The 20,144-nt window shown below is 52.5% G+C and overlaps 1 protein-coding gene across 1 annotated transcript; it reads left to right on the forward strand.

The window, feature by feature from the left end:
* Nucleotides 1–1,424: 1,424 nt before the first annotated feature.
* On the forward strand, nt 1,425–18,443 carry ZC3HC1 (zinc finger C3HC-type containing 1). The gene is made up of 10 exons (XM_084616929.1): nt 1,425–1,601; nt 3,639–3,750; nt 3,997–4,147; nt 5,536–5,619; nt 7,043–7,170; nt 8,755–8,912; nt 9,599–9,842; nt 13,374–13,580; nt 14,400–14,609; nt 15,883–18,443. Exons 1-10 carry the CDS (start codon nt 1,465–1,467, stop codon nt 15,949–15,951), a joined length of 1,500 nt encoding a protein of 499 aa, XP_084473055.1. The 5' UTR covers nt 1,425–1,464; the 3' UTR covers nt 15,952–18,443.
* Nucleotides 18,444–20,144: the final 1,701 nt, after the last annotated feature.

Consider the following 20,144-nt stretch of genomic DNA (forward strand, 5'->3'; position numbering starts at 1 on the left):
ACATCTCGCTCCGGACAGACAGCAGTGGGAGAAACAGGTTGCCTCCTGTCCCTAGAGGCACAGGTGACTCTAAGGCCTGGTCTACACCTAAAACTTAATTTGACTTAGCTACATTGCTCAGGGCTGTAAAACATCTCAGTGCGGCATAGTTAGGTTGACCTAATACAACTGTAGACGCAACTAGGTTAATGGAAGAATTCTTCCATTGATTTAACTACTGCTTCTCAGGGGGGATGAACTACGGCAATGGAAAAACTCCTTTTCCATCGCCATAGTGTCTACGCTACAGCAGTGCAGCTGTACCTCTGCATTGCCGGTAACCCTCGCTCCCCTCTCTAGAGCCGGCAGTGTAGACGCACCCTCAGTAGCCCTCGCTCCCCGCTATAGAGCCAGCAGTGTAGACGCACCCTCAGTAACCCTCGCTCCCTGCTATAGAGCCGGCAGTGTAGACGCACCCTCAGTAACCCTCGCTCCCCTCTATAGAGCCGGCAGTATAGACGCACCCTCAGTAACCCTCGCTCCCCGCTATAGAGCCGGCAGTGTAGCCGCACCCTCAGTAACCCTCGCTCCCCGCTATAGCCCTCGCTCCCCTCTATAGAGCCGGCAGTGTAGACGCACCCTCAGTAGCCCTCGCTCCCCTCTATAGAGCCGGCAGTGTAGACGCACCCTCAGTAACCCTCGCTCCCCGCTGTAGCCCTTGCTCCCCGCTATAGAGCCAGCAGTGTAGACGCACCCTCAGTAACCCTCGCTCCCTGCTATAGAGCCGGCAGTGTAGACGCACCCTCAGTAACCCTCGCTCCCCTCTATAGAGCCGGCAGTATAGACGCACCCTCAGTAACCCTCGCTCCCCGCTATAGAGCCGGCAGTGTAGCCGCACCCTCAGTAACCCTCGCTCCCCGCTGTAGCCCTCGCTCCCCTCTATAGAGCCGGCAGTGTAGACGCACCCTCAGTAGCCCTCGCTCCCCGCTATAGAGCCGGCAGTGTAGACGCACCCTCAGTAACCCTCGCTCCCCGCTGTAGCCCTCGCTCCCCGCTATAGAGCCGGCAGTGTAGACACACCCTCCTCTTTACTCCCCTTATGCTCCTCCCAAGCCCTGTCTCCTTTTCCGGGAGGCTCCCTGTAGTGGGGATGGATCTGGAGGCTTCCCCCTATGGCAAGGGTAGGGTGACCAGACAGCAAGTGTGAAAAATCGGGACGGGGGTGGGGGGTAATAGGTGCCTATATCAGACAAAGCCCCAAATATCAGGACAGTCCCTATAAAATCGGGACATCTGGTCACCCTAGGCAAGGGGGGCGGGAGGATCTGGCTCAGTGGCTGCCCTGGGAGGCGACTCCCCTTACTCCGGGGGTGGGGGTGGAGATGAGAGGGCCCTGGAGCGCCCGCCATGTGGGCCCGGAACGGGAGTTCCCCGGCTCCTTGTTTCCCTCCTCCGCGGGGGAGGATTACACAGTGCGGGACCAAGATGGCGGCGCCCAGCGCTGCGGCCCCGGAGGGCGAGGAGGGGCCGGGGGGCAAACCGAAGTCCCCAGCCGTCACCCCCCAGAAGATCCGGGAGCTGATAGACGGGGGGATCGCCCCGGAGGAGGCCGGCCCGGAGGGGTGAGCGGGGATCTGGGGGGGACACATAACAGCTGCCCCTGGTTCATCTCCCCGGTTACCCCCCGTGGCTCCTGCGTTGGGCTCAGTGGCGGGGGGCAGCAGCCCCACACCGGGTCAGCCGGGCCGCCAGCGCGGGCACCGTTCGGGCCACATGGGCCCAGACAGGCGAGGTGTCCCCTTCGAGCCGGGCTGGAGCGAGGGCCCCCGGGTGGTCCCGTCCCTCACGGTCCGGGGAGTGGAGGGGGGGCGATGAACCTGGCAGGGGCTTTAGGAGCATTGTAGTCTGGGCCTCTTATTTGCCTGGCCAAAGGCAGGCGTCTGCCCGTTCGTCCCTGGCATCTCGGAGGAGGCCGGTGTTTGCCTTGCGATGGGCCCGATTGTAGCTGGCACGTTGTCAGCGCAGCCCCATGGTTGGGTCCAGTTTGCACTAGCCTCTGTGTTTACAGTGGCTGGCTCTCAAGTGGATTTCTTTTCCCATTGTGAATCAAAATTGACTCCCTGCGTGGCTAGTCTTAAGCACGGCCCTGGTTATGAGTGGTGAGGAAGTGTAGGAGCTGAAGATGGGCCCCCAAGTTTTTGGCTGGGGTGACATGGAGGGTTGTGGTATTTTTTTAAAGGTGACCAAGAATGGGTGGAGTGGGGAAGGTTTCCGAGAGGATATTAAAAGTTCAGGTTTGGCCAACGGTTAATTTAGAATTGGCAGCAACATATTAAGGAGGTGAATTCTATGCATCAGGCTCTGATGTGGAATTGGATGGAGGCTCACAAATGAAGACAAAGATTTGTAATTCATCAGTGAAAAGATCGTGGTTGAAACCATCTAGCAAGAAGATATAAAGGGAGAAGAGGACAAGATAAGGGGGTCTCTCACATGGAGAAGGAGGAGGAAGACCTACTAAAGGAGGTGTCGAAAGGAAAAGTTAGAGAAATAGGAGGAGAACCAGGAGAGGACAGAATTACAGAAACCAAGGGAGCACAAGATTTTAAGAAGGAGGGCGTTATTGATGGTGTCAAAAGCAGCCCAGGCTCAGTCAAGGCCTCTGGATGCTACCAAAAGAAAATATTAAATACAAAATTCACACTTTTTCTCTCAGTCTTCTGTTCACCCCAGAAGCTAATGTAGCCTTGAGATGGGAAGAGAACAATGTGATCTTGCTCCCAGTCTTGTGCCCTGTCATAGAATCATAGAACTGTAGGACTGGAAGGGACCTTCAGAGGTCATCAAGTCCAGGCCCTTGCACTCAACGCATGACTACGTAGTAGCTAGACCAGGGGTTCTCAGGCTGGGGGTCTGGACCCCTCATGGGGTCATGAAGTTATTACATGGGGGGGTCACGAGCTGTCAGCCACGACCCCAAACCCAACTTTTCCTCCCGCTTTTATAATGGTGTTAAATTAAAAACACTTTTTTATATATTTATAGGGGGGGGGTCACACTCAGAGGCTTGCTATGTGAAAGGGGTCACCAGTACAAAAGTTTGAGAACCACTGAGTTAGACCATTCCTGACAGGTGTTTGGAGATTTTTAAGAACAGGTTAGACAATGATGGAGATTCCCCACTCTCCCTAGGCAATTTGTTCCTGTGCTTAACTATCCTGATAGAAAGATTTTCCTGGTGTCCAACCTAAACCTCCCTTGCTGCAATTTAAGCCACAGACTCATGCTGCTTCATCACAAAGTTCTCAGATTTAGTATCAGTTTTCCATATTACTTCACCAGATTTGGAAAAGAGGTGTGGGAACCCTCATGGAAAATGCATGTCACCAGCTGTTACTGATCAGTGTCAGGAGATTGAGCGCTGATGTTTAGTGTACATCTTTGTTCCACTTAATTGACCTTTGTTTTGTTAACACTTCTTAGAATCTAGGGTTTGTAGGACTTTTGGAAGAAATTTGTTTTGAGGTTAAACTTGAAGGGTGAGATTGGTAGAGGTGTTCTGGACTCATTGCTGTAATATGCATTTTTCTAGAACATTAATTAAATCTTTACGCAGAAGACAAAGGGACTTTGCTTGCTGACCTGTTGCTTTATTTTAGAAAGGACACATCTGCCTTGTCAGAATCAACTAATGGATCTTCACAAACAGATGCTCTTCCTTTGGAGACAACTAGTAAAGAAGCCTTCTTCAGCAGAGTAGAAACGTTTACTATATCCTTTTTGGTGCTGAGCTTTCTGTGTCAAAAGCTGACCTATCCATACACTCCCCCCAAAAACCAACCCTGAATTTCTCATGTCAGTCAACCTCCATGCATTTCTCTTCACCCAGCCACTCCATTTCTTAAAAAGTGGAAAAGGTGTCCTTCAATAAAAACCCAGGTGAATTGTTTGGTTGGCCCAAGTATTTAGTTGAATACAGTTGTGATATCTCTGTATTGTTGTCCTTAACATGAGCACTCTTTGAAGTGGGCAGGCAAACCTCATGACCTGTCCCCTCTGATATGTGCCAAATATGGATGGACCAATATAGAGAGTGACATGCTGAAGTGCTCCAGCTGCCAGGCCTTCCTTTGTGCAAGTTTGCAGCTGGCATTTGACTTAAACAAGTGTACGTACAACAGTCTCTCCATACAGATGATTGCTTAGTTCCTAATCTGGAAATAAAATTAAAGATTTCACATCAAAGTACCTAGAGCAGGCCCCTAAATTCATACTTGGGCATATACATTTGGTATTTTCAATAGAAGCTGGGGCTATTCGGTAGCTCTGAAAATGGAGCCACTTATTTAGCAGGTTTAAGTTCATGCACCCAAGTTTAAAAACACCCTTGGGTTTTAAAGATCATAAAACCTCCTGCTTTAGGGCATCAACTGAGCTCTACTACTAGGGGCTGGGAAGAGATTTCCCTGGGGGCAGGTTATTCCATAAGTGCCTACTGCAGGGTTTCTTGCACCATGTCCTGAAGCAGCTGGTACTGCCCACTGCAGGGACTATCTTTTTTGTTCTATGCTTGGACAGCGCCTAACACAAAGATATCCTGGTCCATGCCTTGGGTTCTTAGATGCTATGGCAATACAAATAATAATGGGCCACTGCTCTGAGCCAGTCTGGCATTTCCTTTGTAACAAAGAATTTATGGGGAGTTGTTAGCAGTTAAACTCTCTCTACCTGTTATCTTCACTTTATGTTGTTTTTTTCTAGTCTAGCAACCAATCTCAAGTTTTTCCCTTAGCTTTGGAGTACGATGGATTCACTGCCCTTTAACTTGCTCTCCTTCCCTGTACATTCCTTTGCCTTGAGACCATATTAACCTACACCCGCAGTTAAAACTGGAGCTTTCTGCTTCTTTTGGTCAAGTTCTTGATTTCCAAGTCCCCATCACCTGGACACTGGCAAACTCCTACTGTTTCATGATGAGCACTGGGGGCAATGTGCTAAGGGAGAGGGAGGGTTTGTGGCTGCAGGGAGGTGGAATAGGTTTTGCCTGGCTGAGAATTTCCCCTTCTTTCTCTCGTAACCTGCCCTGCTCCCCACTGCTGCTGGTTCCTGACTGCTCCCTCAGAGAATGAACCAGTGTGGGAAGAGAGAGCAAGTCCGAAGGTAAGACAGGGCAGGGAGAAATGAGTGTGGGGCCCAGTAGAGTTATCTGCAGGGAAGAAGAGCTGGTGGGTCAGAGAGTATGAGGCTGTCTGCCCCCAACGGGATGCGGTCCTGCTATAGGACAAGGGGAAGGGAACAGGAGATGGTTTAAGATGAGATGTTAACATCTGCAGTAAGTAACTTTTCAGGGTTTCTGCAGGCCAGATTTGTATGCAGCCATCCATGCAAATATCAATCAAAATGACAGCACCCTAGACATTAGAGCTACAGCTGTTAGCTGTCATCCAGCCATCCCTCTTCTCCTGAGCTTTGTCCAACTAGATTGAAACATTCAACATGCTTCCTGTGGAAGATTATTCCGTAGCTACGTAAATTTTAGTGCTGTTTGCCTTTCAGACAAGGAGAGGTGTGCGGAACTGAAGAAAGCTTTGTGTACGGCCCATGAGAAGTTCTGTTTCTGGCCCGACAGCCCCTGCCCAGGTAGGTGTCACTAAGTCTAACCTGGCCAACAGTCCAAGAATGTGCTCTCTTTCTTTCTTTCTAGTGTTACTCCCCTCTCCTTTTGTACTGGCCTTCTCATAGCATTGCCTTCAATAGCATTATCCGGGAGTCTTGACTCTCACTAGCCACTGGACCATGTCCCTCACTTTAGGGGGTTACTGTGTATGCTGAGTGGCTGCCTCACCCCAGCACCCACAAGGTCCCTTGATGCCATGACCTGGCCTGGCACAGATCTGGTTTGGGATGGGAGGTGTCTCTAAGAGCTTGTCTACACAAGGGGAAATTGTTGCAGAGTAAGGCTGGCTGTGAATTTAAAGCACAGTAGCTCTCCAGGTGGACGCTCTCATTCCAGCAGGAGGGTGCCTTTTTCTGGCATAGCTTAATCCACTTCCAATGAGAAGTGGGCTGCTTCGTATTCCAAATGAGCATGCCCACATGAGGTTAAAGCAGGTTAAATTCACACCTTTTGTTAATTCGGATAAACTTTCCTGGGTGTCTCCCTGTAGGAAAGGCCTTATTCTGGAACAAGAATGTCCACCTGGGGGACTATTCTGGTCAACTACCCCATGTAAATAAGCTCTAACTCCTTGTGTGAACACTCTTATTCTGGAGGCAGGATTGCCTAGTGGATAGAACACTGCACTGGGCTTCAGGAGATCTGGCTTTGCCACCACCCTGCTGGGTGACCCTGAGCAAGTAATTTCCCTGCCCTCTGTCTCAGTTTCCCCACCTGTAAAATGGAGACCATGATACTGACCTCCTTTGTAAAGTGCTTTGAGATCTACTGATGAAGAGTGCCCCAGAAGAGCTAGGGATTGCTATTTATTATTTTTATTCTGGAACAAGAGTGGCACTTCGCAGTTCAGTTTAAACCCCGTCCAAAGCAGCAAAAACTAAACTGCAAAAGGTGCTCAAATTCCAGAATACTCATACGGGGATTATACCACTATCATTAGAGCTGTTTAAATTCACATCTGAACGTAGGGGGTTGGACTAGATGACCTCCTGAGGTCCCTTCCAATCCTGATATTCTATGATTCTAAGTACCTTCAAGGTTATTACAGTCCCTTTTTACAGAGAGAGATGACTGTTAAAAACTGTAATTGGGACGTGGAGGGGATTGCGGGACTCAGGGCATTTGTAAAGGGGTTAGAGAATTTATCTTTTTTTAAAGCCCTCGCTTCACTAAAAGTTGGGCCACGTTTCAGCAATGGATCAGGCTTAAAGGTGACCTGAAAAAGAACAAAATAGTAGGTCCGTGCTCCTTTTTGTGCTTGGCCTTCTAATGGCAGGAAGACCCTTATTTTTAATTTGGCATCACTGATTCCTCTTCTGTCTGAAATGACGAGCGTGCAGGGATCTGTATCGAAACTGAAGCCTCCTGCTTCTTGCTTCCCAATAGATCGCTTTGCCATTTTACTGGTTGGTGAGCCCATAGCCCTTATCAGTGACTTCCTGGATCGCTTTCAAAGCCTGTGTCAGCTAGAACTTCAGCTGCCCTCTCTGAAACCGGAGGATCTGAAAAATATGGTGAGTTTGCGTTCACCATTGGGAGAAAGGTGGGGCGGGGGTTAGATGAAAGTGCCTGGCATGCTGGCATTATATAAATCCATATAAAAAATATCATTAAGGTTGAGACCTCAGAAGCCAAGAAAGGCTAAAGTTGAGAGTTGCCTGGGTAACCTTAGCTCTGCCCCTTGCACATGCATCATCCTACAGTTTTAATAGTCTGCATGGGTAACCCGAGGTGTTCGCTGATGTTTGAGTGCTTAATTTTGCAACCGCAGCATTCTCCTAACAAAGGTTTTGGTGTGGAATTTCCTCAGGTTTTTTCAAGATGGTTTTAAAAATTGTGTCCACTAATTGCACAGTTTGGGGAGGCAGCCCCCGAAAGTGGGTTTTTGTGTCACAATGTTGCAAATGTGCATAAAGATGTCATCTGCCTCAGGTTCCCACTGCTCCATGTGGAAACGCTTCATGGGAAGGAGGCCGTGGACTCCTTTTTGTACAGCATGCTCTTAGCTGCAGAGGGAAGGAGGCCAGGCCTACCAGCAGACCCTCACCTCGATAACAGTAACTTGCATGAATCAGTGAGGTGTCCTGAGCAGGAAGTAGCCACCAGCCTTGTCTCGTTAGCTGCACAGGGATTGTAAGGTAGAGCAACCAGAAAGTAGCAGCCTATAAACGCTCATCTTCTAATGATTGCCCAGAGCACTGGGTCTAGTGCCCATCAGCCATGTGCTAAGGCCCATTGCTATATTCGGGTGTTTGGTTGTCTCTCAGTATGACACCAGGGTGGAACTTATTTGCTGGAACCAAGGGTTCATCAGTTGGGTGGAAAGGAATAACAGTGGAAATGGTTGACTTCACTACCTCCATGGATAGTATATATATTGGCTTAGGCTTAAAATCCATAAGGGACATAGGCAGTGGGCAATGAACACATTTCTGTATCTCACCTGTCTCCTTTCTAAATCTCTGTTCTGAAAAGGGCCTCCCTGACAATGGGACCCTGGGGCTCCTTCCTTATTGCGTCTCAGCAATTCCCCATCAATGTACTCAGTTTACACACACACACACGCACTGTCCCTACCCTTTGGGATCTGAGAGTCAAGCTGGGTTCATTCTGGCTCCTGCATCATCGCCAGTAACGAAGATTCTGCAGGCCACATTCCACTTTCCATTTTACCTGTGCAGCCTTCTGGGGGGTGGAGGTTAGTCCAGCGCTCAGAACTTTGTTGATGATTCTGTTGATCGTGCATGAGGCAGGATAGACTCCATCCCCCTCTCTGTGTTGGTTCTGAAGAGCTAACAGGAGTAGAAACTTACAATGGTCGCTAATGTCAGCCGCTCTGATTCTGGAAACACCCAGGAAACTCATCTGAGGAGTAAGAAGATGCCATTTTTTCCATAGCCATTTTCCTGATTGCAACATTATAATCATTTATTTATAGTACAGTAGTACTGAGATCAGAGCCCCACTGTGCTAGGTACTGTACAAATAGAGACAGTCTTTGCTCCAAGTGTGTCCCGTGTATTGGAACTCTGTCTGAGGGAGCACAAGCATGGCTTGTGACCCGCCCAGACCGTGACTGAGTTGTGTGTCCTCTGCAGTCCTTGACAGAAGATAAAATCAGCCTTCTCCTGCATCTGATCGAGGAGGAACTTGAATGCAAAACCGAAGGGGAGAAAACATCAATGAAATTGGGCTCTGACATCTTTCAAGTACACGTCCCTGCCTGCATCCTGGCCCTCTGTGGCTGGGCTTACAGGTCAGTAGGTGACTAATATCTGATGGTGAAAGCTAAAATGCTGTTTGTAAATGTCATACACGTGCTTCAAACTGTAGGTAGCATGTTGCTGTAATTTGCTATGAAACCTATCAGAAACTGAGGGGTCTGGAACACAAAGGACTGTCCTCTCCAATATTGCCTCTCCAGGGCCTGAGCTTCCAATGTTTAACGAGTGTCATCCTCTAGCTGCTATGGTTGCACAGAAAACCCCCCAAACAATGAAGTGAGGTAATTGCTGCAGAGATAGACATCTGCCTGAGTTGACAGAGAGCCTGAAACTATAGCTCTGAGCTGTCAACTGCCCCGTTAACTTAGATGCCAATGATGGTATTTCAAAAAGATGTCAACACTGCTGATTATTTCACTGATCATCAAAGCATGGAAGAAAGGAAAGGAAGGATCATGCGAAGAGCTAACTGAGGTGTGTGTGCAAGTTGGTATATAGATTTAAAATGTGCAGGCTTTAACAACGCCTGACGGGGGTGTGCAATGGTTTCCCGGAAGTGGGAGCTCAGCTTTCAGACGTTTGGGGACCACTGGACTAAATGTTTAGTCGATCAAATATAGCTGCTTGTTCTAAAAATCGGTATCCATTTTGAGGGAGTGCCTAGATTTGTTCCTGACTTTCTCTCCTCACCCCGCTCTACCCTGCCTCCAACCCACAGCCCTTCGTCAGGGTCCATGCACCTCCCGGTGATCACGTGTTCCCGCTGCATGAGGAAGGTGGGGCTGTGGGGTTTCCATCAGATTGAGTCTTCCATGCCCGAGTTGGACTCTTCCTTTGGACTCGGCAGCACTCCCACCACGCCCACAGAGGTGCGCACGGACCGAGCCCCACTGGTGCCCACATCTCCCCGCAGGATGATCACGAGGAGCCAGGATACGACGTTTCCTCCGGGCTCAGAGCAGGTAAGCTTCACCTCTCTCGGTCGGAGAGGTCCCTCCAGGATTCTCTGGGAAGGAGGTTTGGAGAGAGATTGAGACAACTAGCAAATCTGTGTGCGCTGAAGCCCTGTGGCCCTGTGAAAAGACCTGTGATTGCAATGTGTATCGAAGACCTTCATGGCAGTGTATTTACTATCCCAGCTTCAGACGTACTGTTTGTATAGAGTGAGATGTACGTCCTAGGGAAGGAGAAAAATGTCTGGGCCAGCATGATGGTCTAGTGCAGAGCTGGGCAAACTACAGCCCACGGGCCACATCCGGCCCGCGGGACCCTCCTGCCCGGCCCCTGAGCTCCTGGCCTGGGAGGCTCCCCCGGCCCCTCCCCCGCTGTTCCCCCTCCCCCGTAGCCTCAGCTCAATGCTCTGGGCGGCGGGGCTGCGAGCTCTTGCCGGGCAGCGTAGGTACAAAGCCGCCAGCCACTGGTGCTCCAGGCAGCGCAGTAAGGGGGCAGGAAGCATGGGGGGTTGGATAGAGGGCAGGGGAGTTTGAGGTGGTGGTCGGGGGAGGGGCTGTGGATAGGGGTCAGAGGGCAGGGAATAGGGGGATTGAATGGGGGCAGAGGTCCTGGGGGGGCAGTCATGGGGGGGTTGGATGGGGCGGTGGGGGGGGCAGGGGTTCTGGGGGCAGTCAGGGAGAAGGGGTGGTTGGATGGGGCAGAGGTCATGGGGGGGCAGTCAGGAATGGGAGGAGGGGTTAGATGGGGCAGTGGGGGGGGAGTTAGGGGCAGGGGCTCCGGGGGCGGTTAGGGGACAGGGAGTGTGGATGGGGTTGGAGTCCCGACGGGGTGAGAAGCAGGAGACATTGGATAGGGGTCAGGCCACACCTGGCTGTTTGGGGACACAGCCTCCCCAACCAACCCTCCATACAATTTTGGAAACCCGATGTGGTCCTCAGGCCAAAAAGTTCACCCGCCCCTGGTCTAGTGACAGCCCCATGTGTTGCCACTCATGGGATCTTGGTTTGGGTCCTGCTCATGGCCGCTGAGCCAGGTGGGTTGGGACGGCTGCAGCAGAAAAGACGAGTGGGCTTCTCACACTCTAGTGACCCCCCTCTGCTTTGGCCAACTGAAGCCAGGTCCCTGCCTGCAAAGAGCTCAGGCAGCCCTCCACCAGCGAGTTGGTTTGCTGGGGTGGAGCTCCCTGCATAGATCTGAAATTAGAACATCCCTCTTGGGAATGTTAAAGCGACATGATCAGGTAGTTTAAGGCCAGGTAGGGACTTCCCTTAGCACTGCTGTAATCGTGCTGGAAAGCAGCCTCCAAGTGCCACCTGGTGGGGATGGCTGATGGGGGGGAGGCTGTGGGAATCACGCATTCTGCTGAGAGGATAAATCCCCCCAAATGGCCACTGTCCTGGCCCTTGTGCTAGACAAGAGGCTGGGCTCAGTTGTGATGAACGTGCCGGGGACTCTTTAAAGAGGCCACTGAATGTGGACAAAACCCAGTAGTTTTCTCTGGCTCCCAACTCCAGAAACTAAACCTAGCCCATGCTGCTTAATCACAGGGGGGTCTCCCTAAATTTTGGCCTGGACTCTGCAGGTAGAGAAGTGTCTGACTATATTACAGCACCGTGCTCTGCGGCTACTCCAGATTTGCACCATTTTAACTGGGGTCAGGATCTGGTCCCAGGTGGGTACTTGTGGTGGATTTCTGATTTACAACACAGTCGCTGGCAGCCTCCTTTTGCCATTGCCCCCCAGTGAAGATGGCGCCTTGTTTGAGCCAGATCTGCAGACATGAGCATTCTTTCCAGTGGAATCTGGTTCCGATGCCCAAGCACCAGGCATCTCTTTAAGCTGGTTATTGATACCCTGGCGCTTTTGCGCTCAGGGTCGGATTAGTCTCCTCAAGGCTCCAAGGCAGCTCTCCCCCAGCCTGGGCTCTGTCGCGCTGCCATGTTTCCAGTCTCGCCGCTTTTCTGGGGCGACCCCCTGCAGGCCTGTGGGACCTGCATCCTTTCATCCCTCTCTTGTGTGATGGCATGAAAGAGAGCTTTGGTGCCGTTATCAAGACCAAGTTCACAGAGCAGCCCCAGCTTTGCTGCAGAGTGACGGGAGATGAAGCTGCGAAAACAGCAGGACTGAAGGATTTCATTATAAATCAGGGAGCATCGTGTGCTGTGAGCACCGGTCCCTCTCACCCGTGCAGATTGAAGCCAGGTCCCTGGGAGAGACCACTGGGGAAGAGGAGGAAGGGGTTACTTCTGTCTCTTTTTAAAGTGCCGGTGGGAGGTGCCTGACTGTGGGCCCCACAGGCTGGAATTTTCTCTACGGCCCAAACTTTCCAAAGTGGCCATTGATTGCCTGCATCTTAGGCCAGGTTTGCCAAAGTGTTGAGCACCCTCAGCTCTCAGTGACCTACTCAGAGCTGTAGGTGCTCAGCGCCAATGGGAATCCGCCCCCATGGGTCTCTGAAATCCAGGCACCTCCAATGCGGCTTTTGAAAATGTTGGTCTCTGACTGTTTTTATTTATAGACCTCTCTGGGGCGGTCAAAATCTCGCAATGAGTCAGGGAAAACGCCTCCAACGTGCGCTCTGTCCGTCATCCCAGAGCTACCCCTGAAAATTCAGCTAGCAGGCTCGTTCTGGGAGTGTCTAGTTGCATCTGCCCGCTTTGGGAATAGCACTAAAGTTGTATCCAGGCCATTGGTGAGCTAGCTGGGGCAAAGCCTAGAGGGTGGGGAGAATCCCCTTTGTTCGAGAGCCCCAGCGGGTTTTTTTGCGGAGTGGGGATGCGAATGCTGTCGTTTGCTCAGGGAGTCCGAAGGCTAGCCGCGTTCAGATGCCTGGGGATGAGCGCGGAATAAATCCCTGGGCGTTCTGTAGCGCCCGTGTAAACGCTCATTTCCTGGCTGGGTGGTGGTTGCATTTTGATGCATTTTTACAGTTGCACGCCCTAGGATCCGTCACTCACGTCGCTGCAAACTAATTTGGCGTGGACTCTGCCGAAAGTGCTAAAACCCTTACGCCGGGCACAGCGCCACCTCCTGTGCAGGAGGAAGTATGACAGCTAGGCTCAGTGCAGCACGTCCACCTCTCCTGCAATGGTGCTGGCGTCAGAGGTCAGGAAGCCTCAGCAGGGCCTTGCAGGTGGAAGGCGAGGGGCAGCAAGCCGTGTTTGTTGTGGGCAGTGGCCTGTGCTGTCTTTCGTCCCGCACACAGGGGTCTTTTCAGGCTGGTTGTCTGGGGCCAGCCCTGGAAACGCGCTCTCCGAACAAAGGTCTCCCCGAAAGCGTCAAGCTGCGTTTGGGTAAGGCTGGCTGTGTATGGATCGGTCGGACTGGGGAAGAGAGGTAAGTGATGTGCCAGCCACTCGGATCTGCTCCCTACAGCACCTAACCAGGCTCTAGAGCTGGGCTGAGCAGTACTAGGCACGAGGATCTCCTGTGCTTCGAGTGCAGGTCCCTTCCTCCAGCAGCTGAGGAAGTGCTGACGGCCGTGGGAACTCTGCTGTCCATCAGGAGCTAACTTTCCCCTCCCTCCTTCCCACTGGTAGCACGAGAAGAGCCCGTCCCCCGTGACAGCCCGTATGCGGAGCTGGGATAGCTCGAGCCCCGTGGACCGGGCCGAGCCAGAGGCATCAAGCCCGTCAACGAGGAGCCGCCCAGTAACCCGCAGCATGGGGCAGGGGGACAGCGTGGAGGTGCCATCCAGCCCCCATAGGAGAGCCAAGCGGGCACGCCTCTGCTCTTCCAGTAGTTCGGTGAGTGCCTGGCCACGCGCCCGAGAGGATTTGCCACTCTCTCAAGAACCCAGGTCAGGTTTTCCCTGCTGCTGGCAATGTCTTTGCAACTGGCTTCCTCTTCCATGTGTTACTCTGTCCTGGCTACATCCCCTGAAGCAGAGAGAACATCACCACCACCCCTTCCAGTTAGTTTCCATCTTTCTATCCAGCTTGGGGAAAGTAGACCTTCTGCCTCTTCTCAAATCTGGCAAAGTCAGATCCTTTTGCAGGCCCAGGCGGGATTGGAAGGAAGATACCTCTAGGTTGTGGATTTGAATCCAGATAGGCCTGGTTGTGATGGGAAGTCGCTTCCCTCTGGTGGCTACTTGGTGGCCTTTGTGTAACGAATCAGGGTCATGGAGTGGTATCCTTGCTGGTGGGACAGGTGTCACCTTGTCAAAGCACCATCATTGCGGTGAATTTGCTCCCTTAAACCTCAACAGAAGGGCCATGGAAATACTCTTAAAGACGGCCCCTCCAGCTCAGTGCTCAGGTGCACGAATGGGAGACTTGAGAGGGCTGCTGCAGGGTCCACTGAATGTGCTTCTTTCCCTGGCAGTTATCAAATACTTTCCACCCAGGCTGTGGGGTGGAACCTACTATCCTTCCCCAGACATCCCTGGAGCTGAATGACACCCGTGTCCTAGGTGGTGGTGCTCTGCTGTTCTCTGCTGCCCTGGAGAGGGCTCCCCAGCATGGCTTTGGAGGCTGGAGTTGGGGGTGATTTTAAATCAGTGTCTGACTGTATTATTGTTAATAACGTCTCTTTAAAACAAGTCGTCACTCCTCTCCCTGCAGGACACTCCCACTAGAAGCTTCTTTGATCCCAGCTCTCAGCACCGCGACTGGTGCCCTTGGGTCAACCCAGTCCAGGAGAAGGCTATCTCAGGGGACATCAGCGACCAATTGGAGCTGACGTCTGTGAAGGCGGAGCCTGGCTGGCGGGTGGTGCTGAATGTTCTCCTGGCGGCCAGGAAATCAAACAGAGCAGCTGACGCAGAGCTTGTGGTGAGAGCTCTAGCAAAGCCCTTGCTGGGATGATTTAGTTGGGGTTGGTCCTGCTTTGAGCAGAGGATTGTACTAGATGACCTCCTGAGGTCTCTTCCAACCCTAATCTTCTATGATTTTATGAATTGAGATCCCAAAACTGAAACCCACCTCAACTTTTGAACCCCCCCCCCCCCCGATCTCCCAAAGGCCTACTCCAGTTTGCTCCAAACTTGGCATTAAAGTTCTACTTTGGGCTGAGATCCTACATACAAAATTTGGGGCAGCTTGGTTCTGATCCGCCAGAAAGGGTTTTGATTCTAGTAGCCCTGACTGACGCATGCTGGCTGGCGTCTGCATGTCCATTCAGAAGCAGCTGGAGCATCATCCACTTTCCAGCTCCACAAACCCACTGACTCAAACTGCTCCAGCTCTCTAAGGGAAGAATTAGCAGGAGCCTGAAGCTGCTAGTAACTTACACAGATGGAGTCAGATGAGTCTGTCTATCCAGGAGGAAAGTGAAGGTGAAACCAGAGCCCGGACAGTGTAGAAGGTGCTGAAGATATTTACAGCAACCCCGTATGCAGCACACATGCGTATATAAATCCACCATGTCAGAGAGGGACTGTCGGCATAGCTATGGAGAGATGATAGTCTCTGTAGAGAAGGTTGAATCTAGCTTCCCATTATAAGCCTGGTTTTTGACATCGCTACCTCTATCTTAGCCAAAACTGGCCCGAGCTACCCCAAAAGGCAGGCGTCGGGGGGAGTAAAATGACAAACCGCTTGTGCTGGAGAATGGCCTTTGTTCTAGCTTGGGGCAGGGCCATGGGGGTTGGGGTTTTAGCATTTGTCTTTGAAGATTCAAGCGATTTGTGTCATGGGCAGAATTGCTGGGTGTCTGTCCAGCTGTCATCTGGGCAAGCCGCTGAAAGCTCCTAGAGTTGGACAGATACTTTATCAGGCTGGTGGAACAAGCATAGGCTGGAGGTTAGTGCCCAGGCCTGGGAATCAGGAGGTCTCAGTTCTATTCCTGGCACCGACTCTATCACTGCCCCATGCCATGCCTCAGTTTCCCCTTCAGTAAAATGGGTTATCTAATAAGGGCTCATGTCTGTACAGCAAGTGTGACCCTTGGATGAAAGGACCGGTGGTTCTGTCCGGTACCACTTTCTCAGTGTGTCCTCTCTCCTGTGGCTTTAGAGGGAACCCCCCCCAACTGGGCCATTGGGGTGCGACTCCCTGCTGGAGTGACTTGACCTTTGATTGTCCCCTTGTTTCCTTCTTGTTGCAGAGCCTCTCGGTAAAATCCTGCAAGGTGTTCCGGATATTCCGGCAGTGGGAAGCCGCGTGCTCCTCCTGAAGACGCTTGGCCCTGGCCAGGGAATGCCTGCCAGACGGGCAGCATGGGACATTGGGTTGGGTTAGAGAGAGAGCTGCTTGGCAGTTGCTTGCCAGGCAGCTCCTGGAGATGCTCCTCCAGGCCCGGCGAGCAGCAGGAGCCCTTTCCTTGGGGATGCAGGTAATTTGGGGGTGGCCAAAGCACAGTGTGAAGGCCACGCTCGGCCCTGGCTGTAAACCGCAGCCGACAGCAGTTTGATTTGAAATCCCGGGTGAGCATACGGGCGCGTTTGCCGAAGCCTACACCCTTCTTGCAAGCTGCCACTGCAGCTCTTGGAGCCACCGGCTTTGGATAGCCCCCCACCGGGTCTGCATTTCCCCCACCTCCAACCAGAGCAGGCTCCATGCGGGGAGGATCTTTTCTGCCAAGGAACTACGTCCATTTCATTGGTGAGTGCAACGGGGGCCGAGGCCTGTCCCTCACTGCACACCATACAGGGGCCTATGCGCCAGGGCCCTGCTGGCTTGGGGATGTGATGACAGGTAGTAATAAAATCTTTCACTTTTTTTTTTCTTTTCCCCTTCAGCTGTCTGGCACTCCTTCCTTTCAGGGGTGGGGCTGACCAGTGACACGCAGCCTTAGGCCTGGGCAGTGTTACACAGTTCTGTTCTGCTGGGGTCCCTGTTCCCCGCACATGGGCACAACACCTCCCCCGATTCCCTGCCAGCAGACCCACAGTACCTTTCCTGCTCCACCACCAGGCGCAGGGTGTCGCACCAGAAGCTCTGGCACCTCGGAAAGAGCCAGGCTGGCTTTGTCCACAGGTCGGGGGGCTCCAGGCAGGCATGAGGGAGCTTAGAGGAGGGGGAGGATCCAATCATGGCTGCATAGGTCATTTTCTGCAAGGCCCCATGGAACCTGTGATGCCTTGGCCACACTTCTGCTGGGACTGGGAGGCCCAGGCCGTGCTCACGGTGACCCGGGAATCGTACCATGAGCATCCAGCCCAGTTTGGCCAACCCAAGAAGTTTGAAGAAGTGTCTAAACGTGCAGGAGCTTGCCCAAGCCCTGCTGGATTAACCCCTCTCCAGCAGGTCAATGCAGAGAAAGAGGAGCCAGAACTGGTTCCTTAAATCTACCCCCGTTAGTGTCTCTTCTTCCACCCACTCCTTTCCCTCTGGCAAGTGGTAATAATTCTGAATTCATATGGTGCCACTCATCCCATAGATCCAGGATGCTTCACTTGTTATACCCCCTGGTGTTACTAAAATGCAGCTACCTCTGGTGTGGCGCAAGGCAGCTAGCCAGTGCAATGCACAGCGCTGGCAGAGGCTGTTCAAGGACACTGAGCAAACCTTCTTGAGAAGGAAGTTATAAGGCTCTCTAATAGCCACACCGCACAGCTGGGGCCTCTGCATTTCACATCTGCCCCGCATGGAACTCTGCCTTGGAAGACGACAAACTAAGCTGCCCCTGCTGGGATCTGAACTCCTGCTTCTAGGGAATCTGGACATGTCCAGCTGTCTTGAAAGACTTTTATAGACTAGTTCATTGACAAGCCTCTTTTGGCCAAGGGTCCATGTGCCCTTGATGTATCTCCTGCCTGCCCCAGGTGCTCACTGCATCTGTTGTCACTGCTCTTTGCTCCACCCAGCTCTGGATCAATCAGAATATGGCTCGGTGCCAAGGTGATATGCGGTCAAATGGTGGCACGAGAGCCCACAGGCCCCCCAAAATACACGATGGAAACTACCTGTGTTCGAGCCCCTGAATGCAGCCAACCACGAATCCTAAGAGCCAGCCGAGTAAACACCGCCCTCCCCCGGAAACCTCTTCCACAAGAAGGGGCGTGGTCATGGACAGACCTGGCTCCGGCTGATTCATGATCAAACAGCCGGCTCGCTGGCCACGTGACATCTCCCTCGGTGCTGCCACCCCAGCAGAGGCCTCGCAATCTGTGCAGGATTGGTGCCCGCTGGCACCACTTACTGTCGCTGTCCCACCATGCGTGTCCCTTCTAGGGGATCCCCCGCAACTCGCCCCACCCGTGCCGTGCTCCCTTTCGTTTCTATCCGGGATTCCTCTCCTCTCACCCCAATGGGACGCTGTCGCCTACATTTTTTCTCAGTTAGCTACAAGCTGAGGTTGACTATTCCTATGTCCACCTCTAGCCTCTTTACCAACGTGGATTAAAACCCATAATGCCCCTCTCAGGTAGGTCATGTTATATTATCCCCATTTTACAGTTGTGGAAACTGAGCCAGAGAAGTTAAGGTTAGCCCAGGGACCGAAAACAAACCCCCACGAGCTGTGAATAAAATCAGGCCCCAGCAACCCCCTGCCCAGAGCCGGGCCTGGAACCCGGGAGTCCTGATTCCCAGCTACCTGATCCAGCCACTCCGTGGGACGGGTTCAGACTAATATTGTTCTTCCCTCTGCATTTGAGGTCACCTACTTTTTTATAAAAGCTTGTTGTGAGGGTAAAGTTACAATAAAACGCTTTACAAATTCCATCAGGCGTGACTTACTTGGGGTCAGAAGTTTGGACTGAGTGGAAACGGGGAGTTGAACTTTAACCTCCTGTCTCGCCGGAGACTGGCTTTGTTAATGTCAGACCTTTGCACTGGGCAGCATCTCCTCTCGCACCTTGCTGGGGTCTAAGGCTCGAGCTTCACTTGGGTGATCCAAATTCAGCTCCCTTTCCTGGGGCTGGGCTCGCCCAGCACCCTCCTGGCTTCGAAAGCTGAGCAGGTTCACGCTACGGTGAGTGGGTGTGTCTGACCTTTCAAAGCCTGATGTCTTATCTGTAAGGGCTCTGCCTTCCAGTGATAAATCAGCAGGGGGAAGGGAGCTCAGCTTGGGATTTTGCCAAAACCACAAACACCAAGCAAACCAGCTGTTTTATTCAAAAAACCTCCAGCAAATTCATAGGCCGTGGGCTCTGTCAGCAACAAGCTCTTGCTCCGATACTTGGCATGTAACTGTTCCCCCGACACTTCTCCATAGGGGACGCTTCCTTCCATTCGTGATCCTCTGAGCCGAGGAGATGGGAGCAGGACCATAATGTGTAATTAACGGTTGTTAATAGCGAACTCCCCAGCCACGCCTCTGCTGTGTCCCTCGGGGAGGGAGGTGAACCTTTCAAGCTCCGTGTTAAATCACTCACAGCTTCTTTCCATGGTGCGATGGGTATGGCCCAGGCCCCACCGGGGTGCTCACTAGCAAAGCCAACAGCAGGATCAGGGCCTAGAGCTGGTAGACAAGTAGCCAGGTATTGCTGTCACCATCTGTGTCCTTCCACGCTGCCTCCGGTGCTAGATTGGAGCACCTGCCCCTGATCGGTCCGCTGAGCCTCCAGCCCCTCTAAAGGCTGGCTCTGCCCCCGAAGCAAGTCCGAGTCCATGTTTGTCTCCAGTAGTCACTTGATAAGTCAAAAGATTCTTTTCCTAACATGCCCTGCCCCTGAAGCTGAGAGCCAAGCTGGGCTCTTTCCTTCTCACGTCATCCCAAGGAATCAAGTTGCCTTCCCAGACTGGAATGTAGCAAGCGCGTGGGCTGCTGATGTGCAAGGAGAAAGAGAATCCACCTGGCTCTCCTGTAGCCGGGGTGGCTTGAGGGGAGCGAAATGCTGGGACGTCCGTCTCCCTGCGTTGTCTATTCAGACTGTTTGAGTCTGTGCCCGATACCCTTGCTCGCCTTGAGTCGTGCCTTACTCCTGGAGTAGTCCTGTTGATTTCTGATCCGAAGCTCCTTGAGACCCTGCCCAAGCTCAGAGCCCCCTTGTGCTGCGCAGCCCTGCTCCGAAGAGCTCCCCAGCTAAACAGAGGACAGACACAGGGTGGGAGTGGAGACAGGCACTGGGGGTAGGAGGGGGAAGTGTCTTCCCCAGGGTCATACAGCAGCTGTCTGCCTATGCGGGGAACAGAGCCCAGGTCTCTGCTGGGTCCCAATCCTGAGCCCTGCTTACCCAGTTGTCTGTGACGTGCCAGCACGCTCGTGGTCCTATATAAACACGAGCTCCTTATTTGTGTCTGTGCTGAAAGCCGTGGAAAGGCGCAGCACAGGCCAGAGGGACAATGAGCCGGAAAATACCCATTCAAATGATTTATTGACCCTGCTGCTTGTCACCCGTTCGTTTTCATTGCCATGCTGCCAGGGCTGCAGGTAGCCCATTGTCCTTCGAGGCCCTGCCCAACAAGAATCAGAGTTAGAGC

This window comes from Lepidochelys olivacea (assembly GCF_965140295.1).
Source record: "Lepidochelys olivacea isolate rLepOli2 genome assembly, chromosome: 1".
Taxonomy (NCBI): domain Eukaryota; kingdom Metazoa; phylum Chordata; order Testudines; family Cheloniidae; genus Lepidochelys; species Lepidochelys olivacea.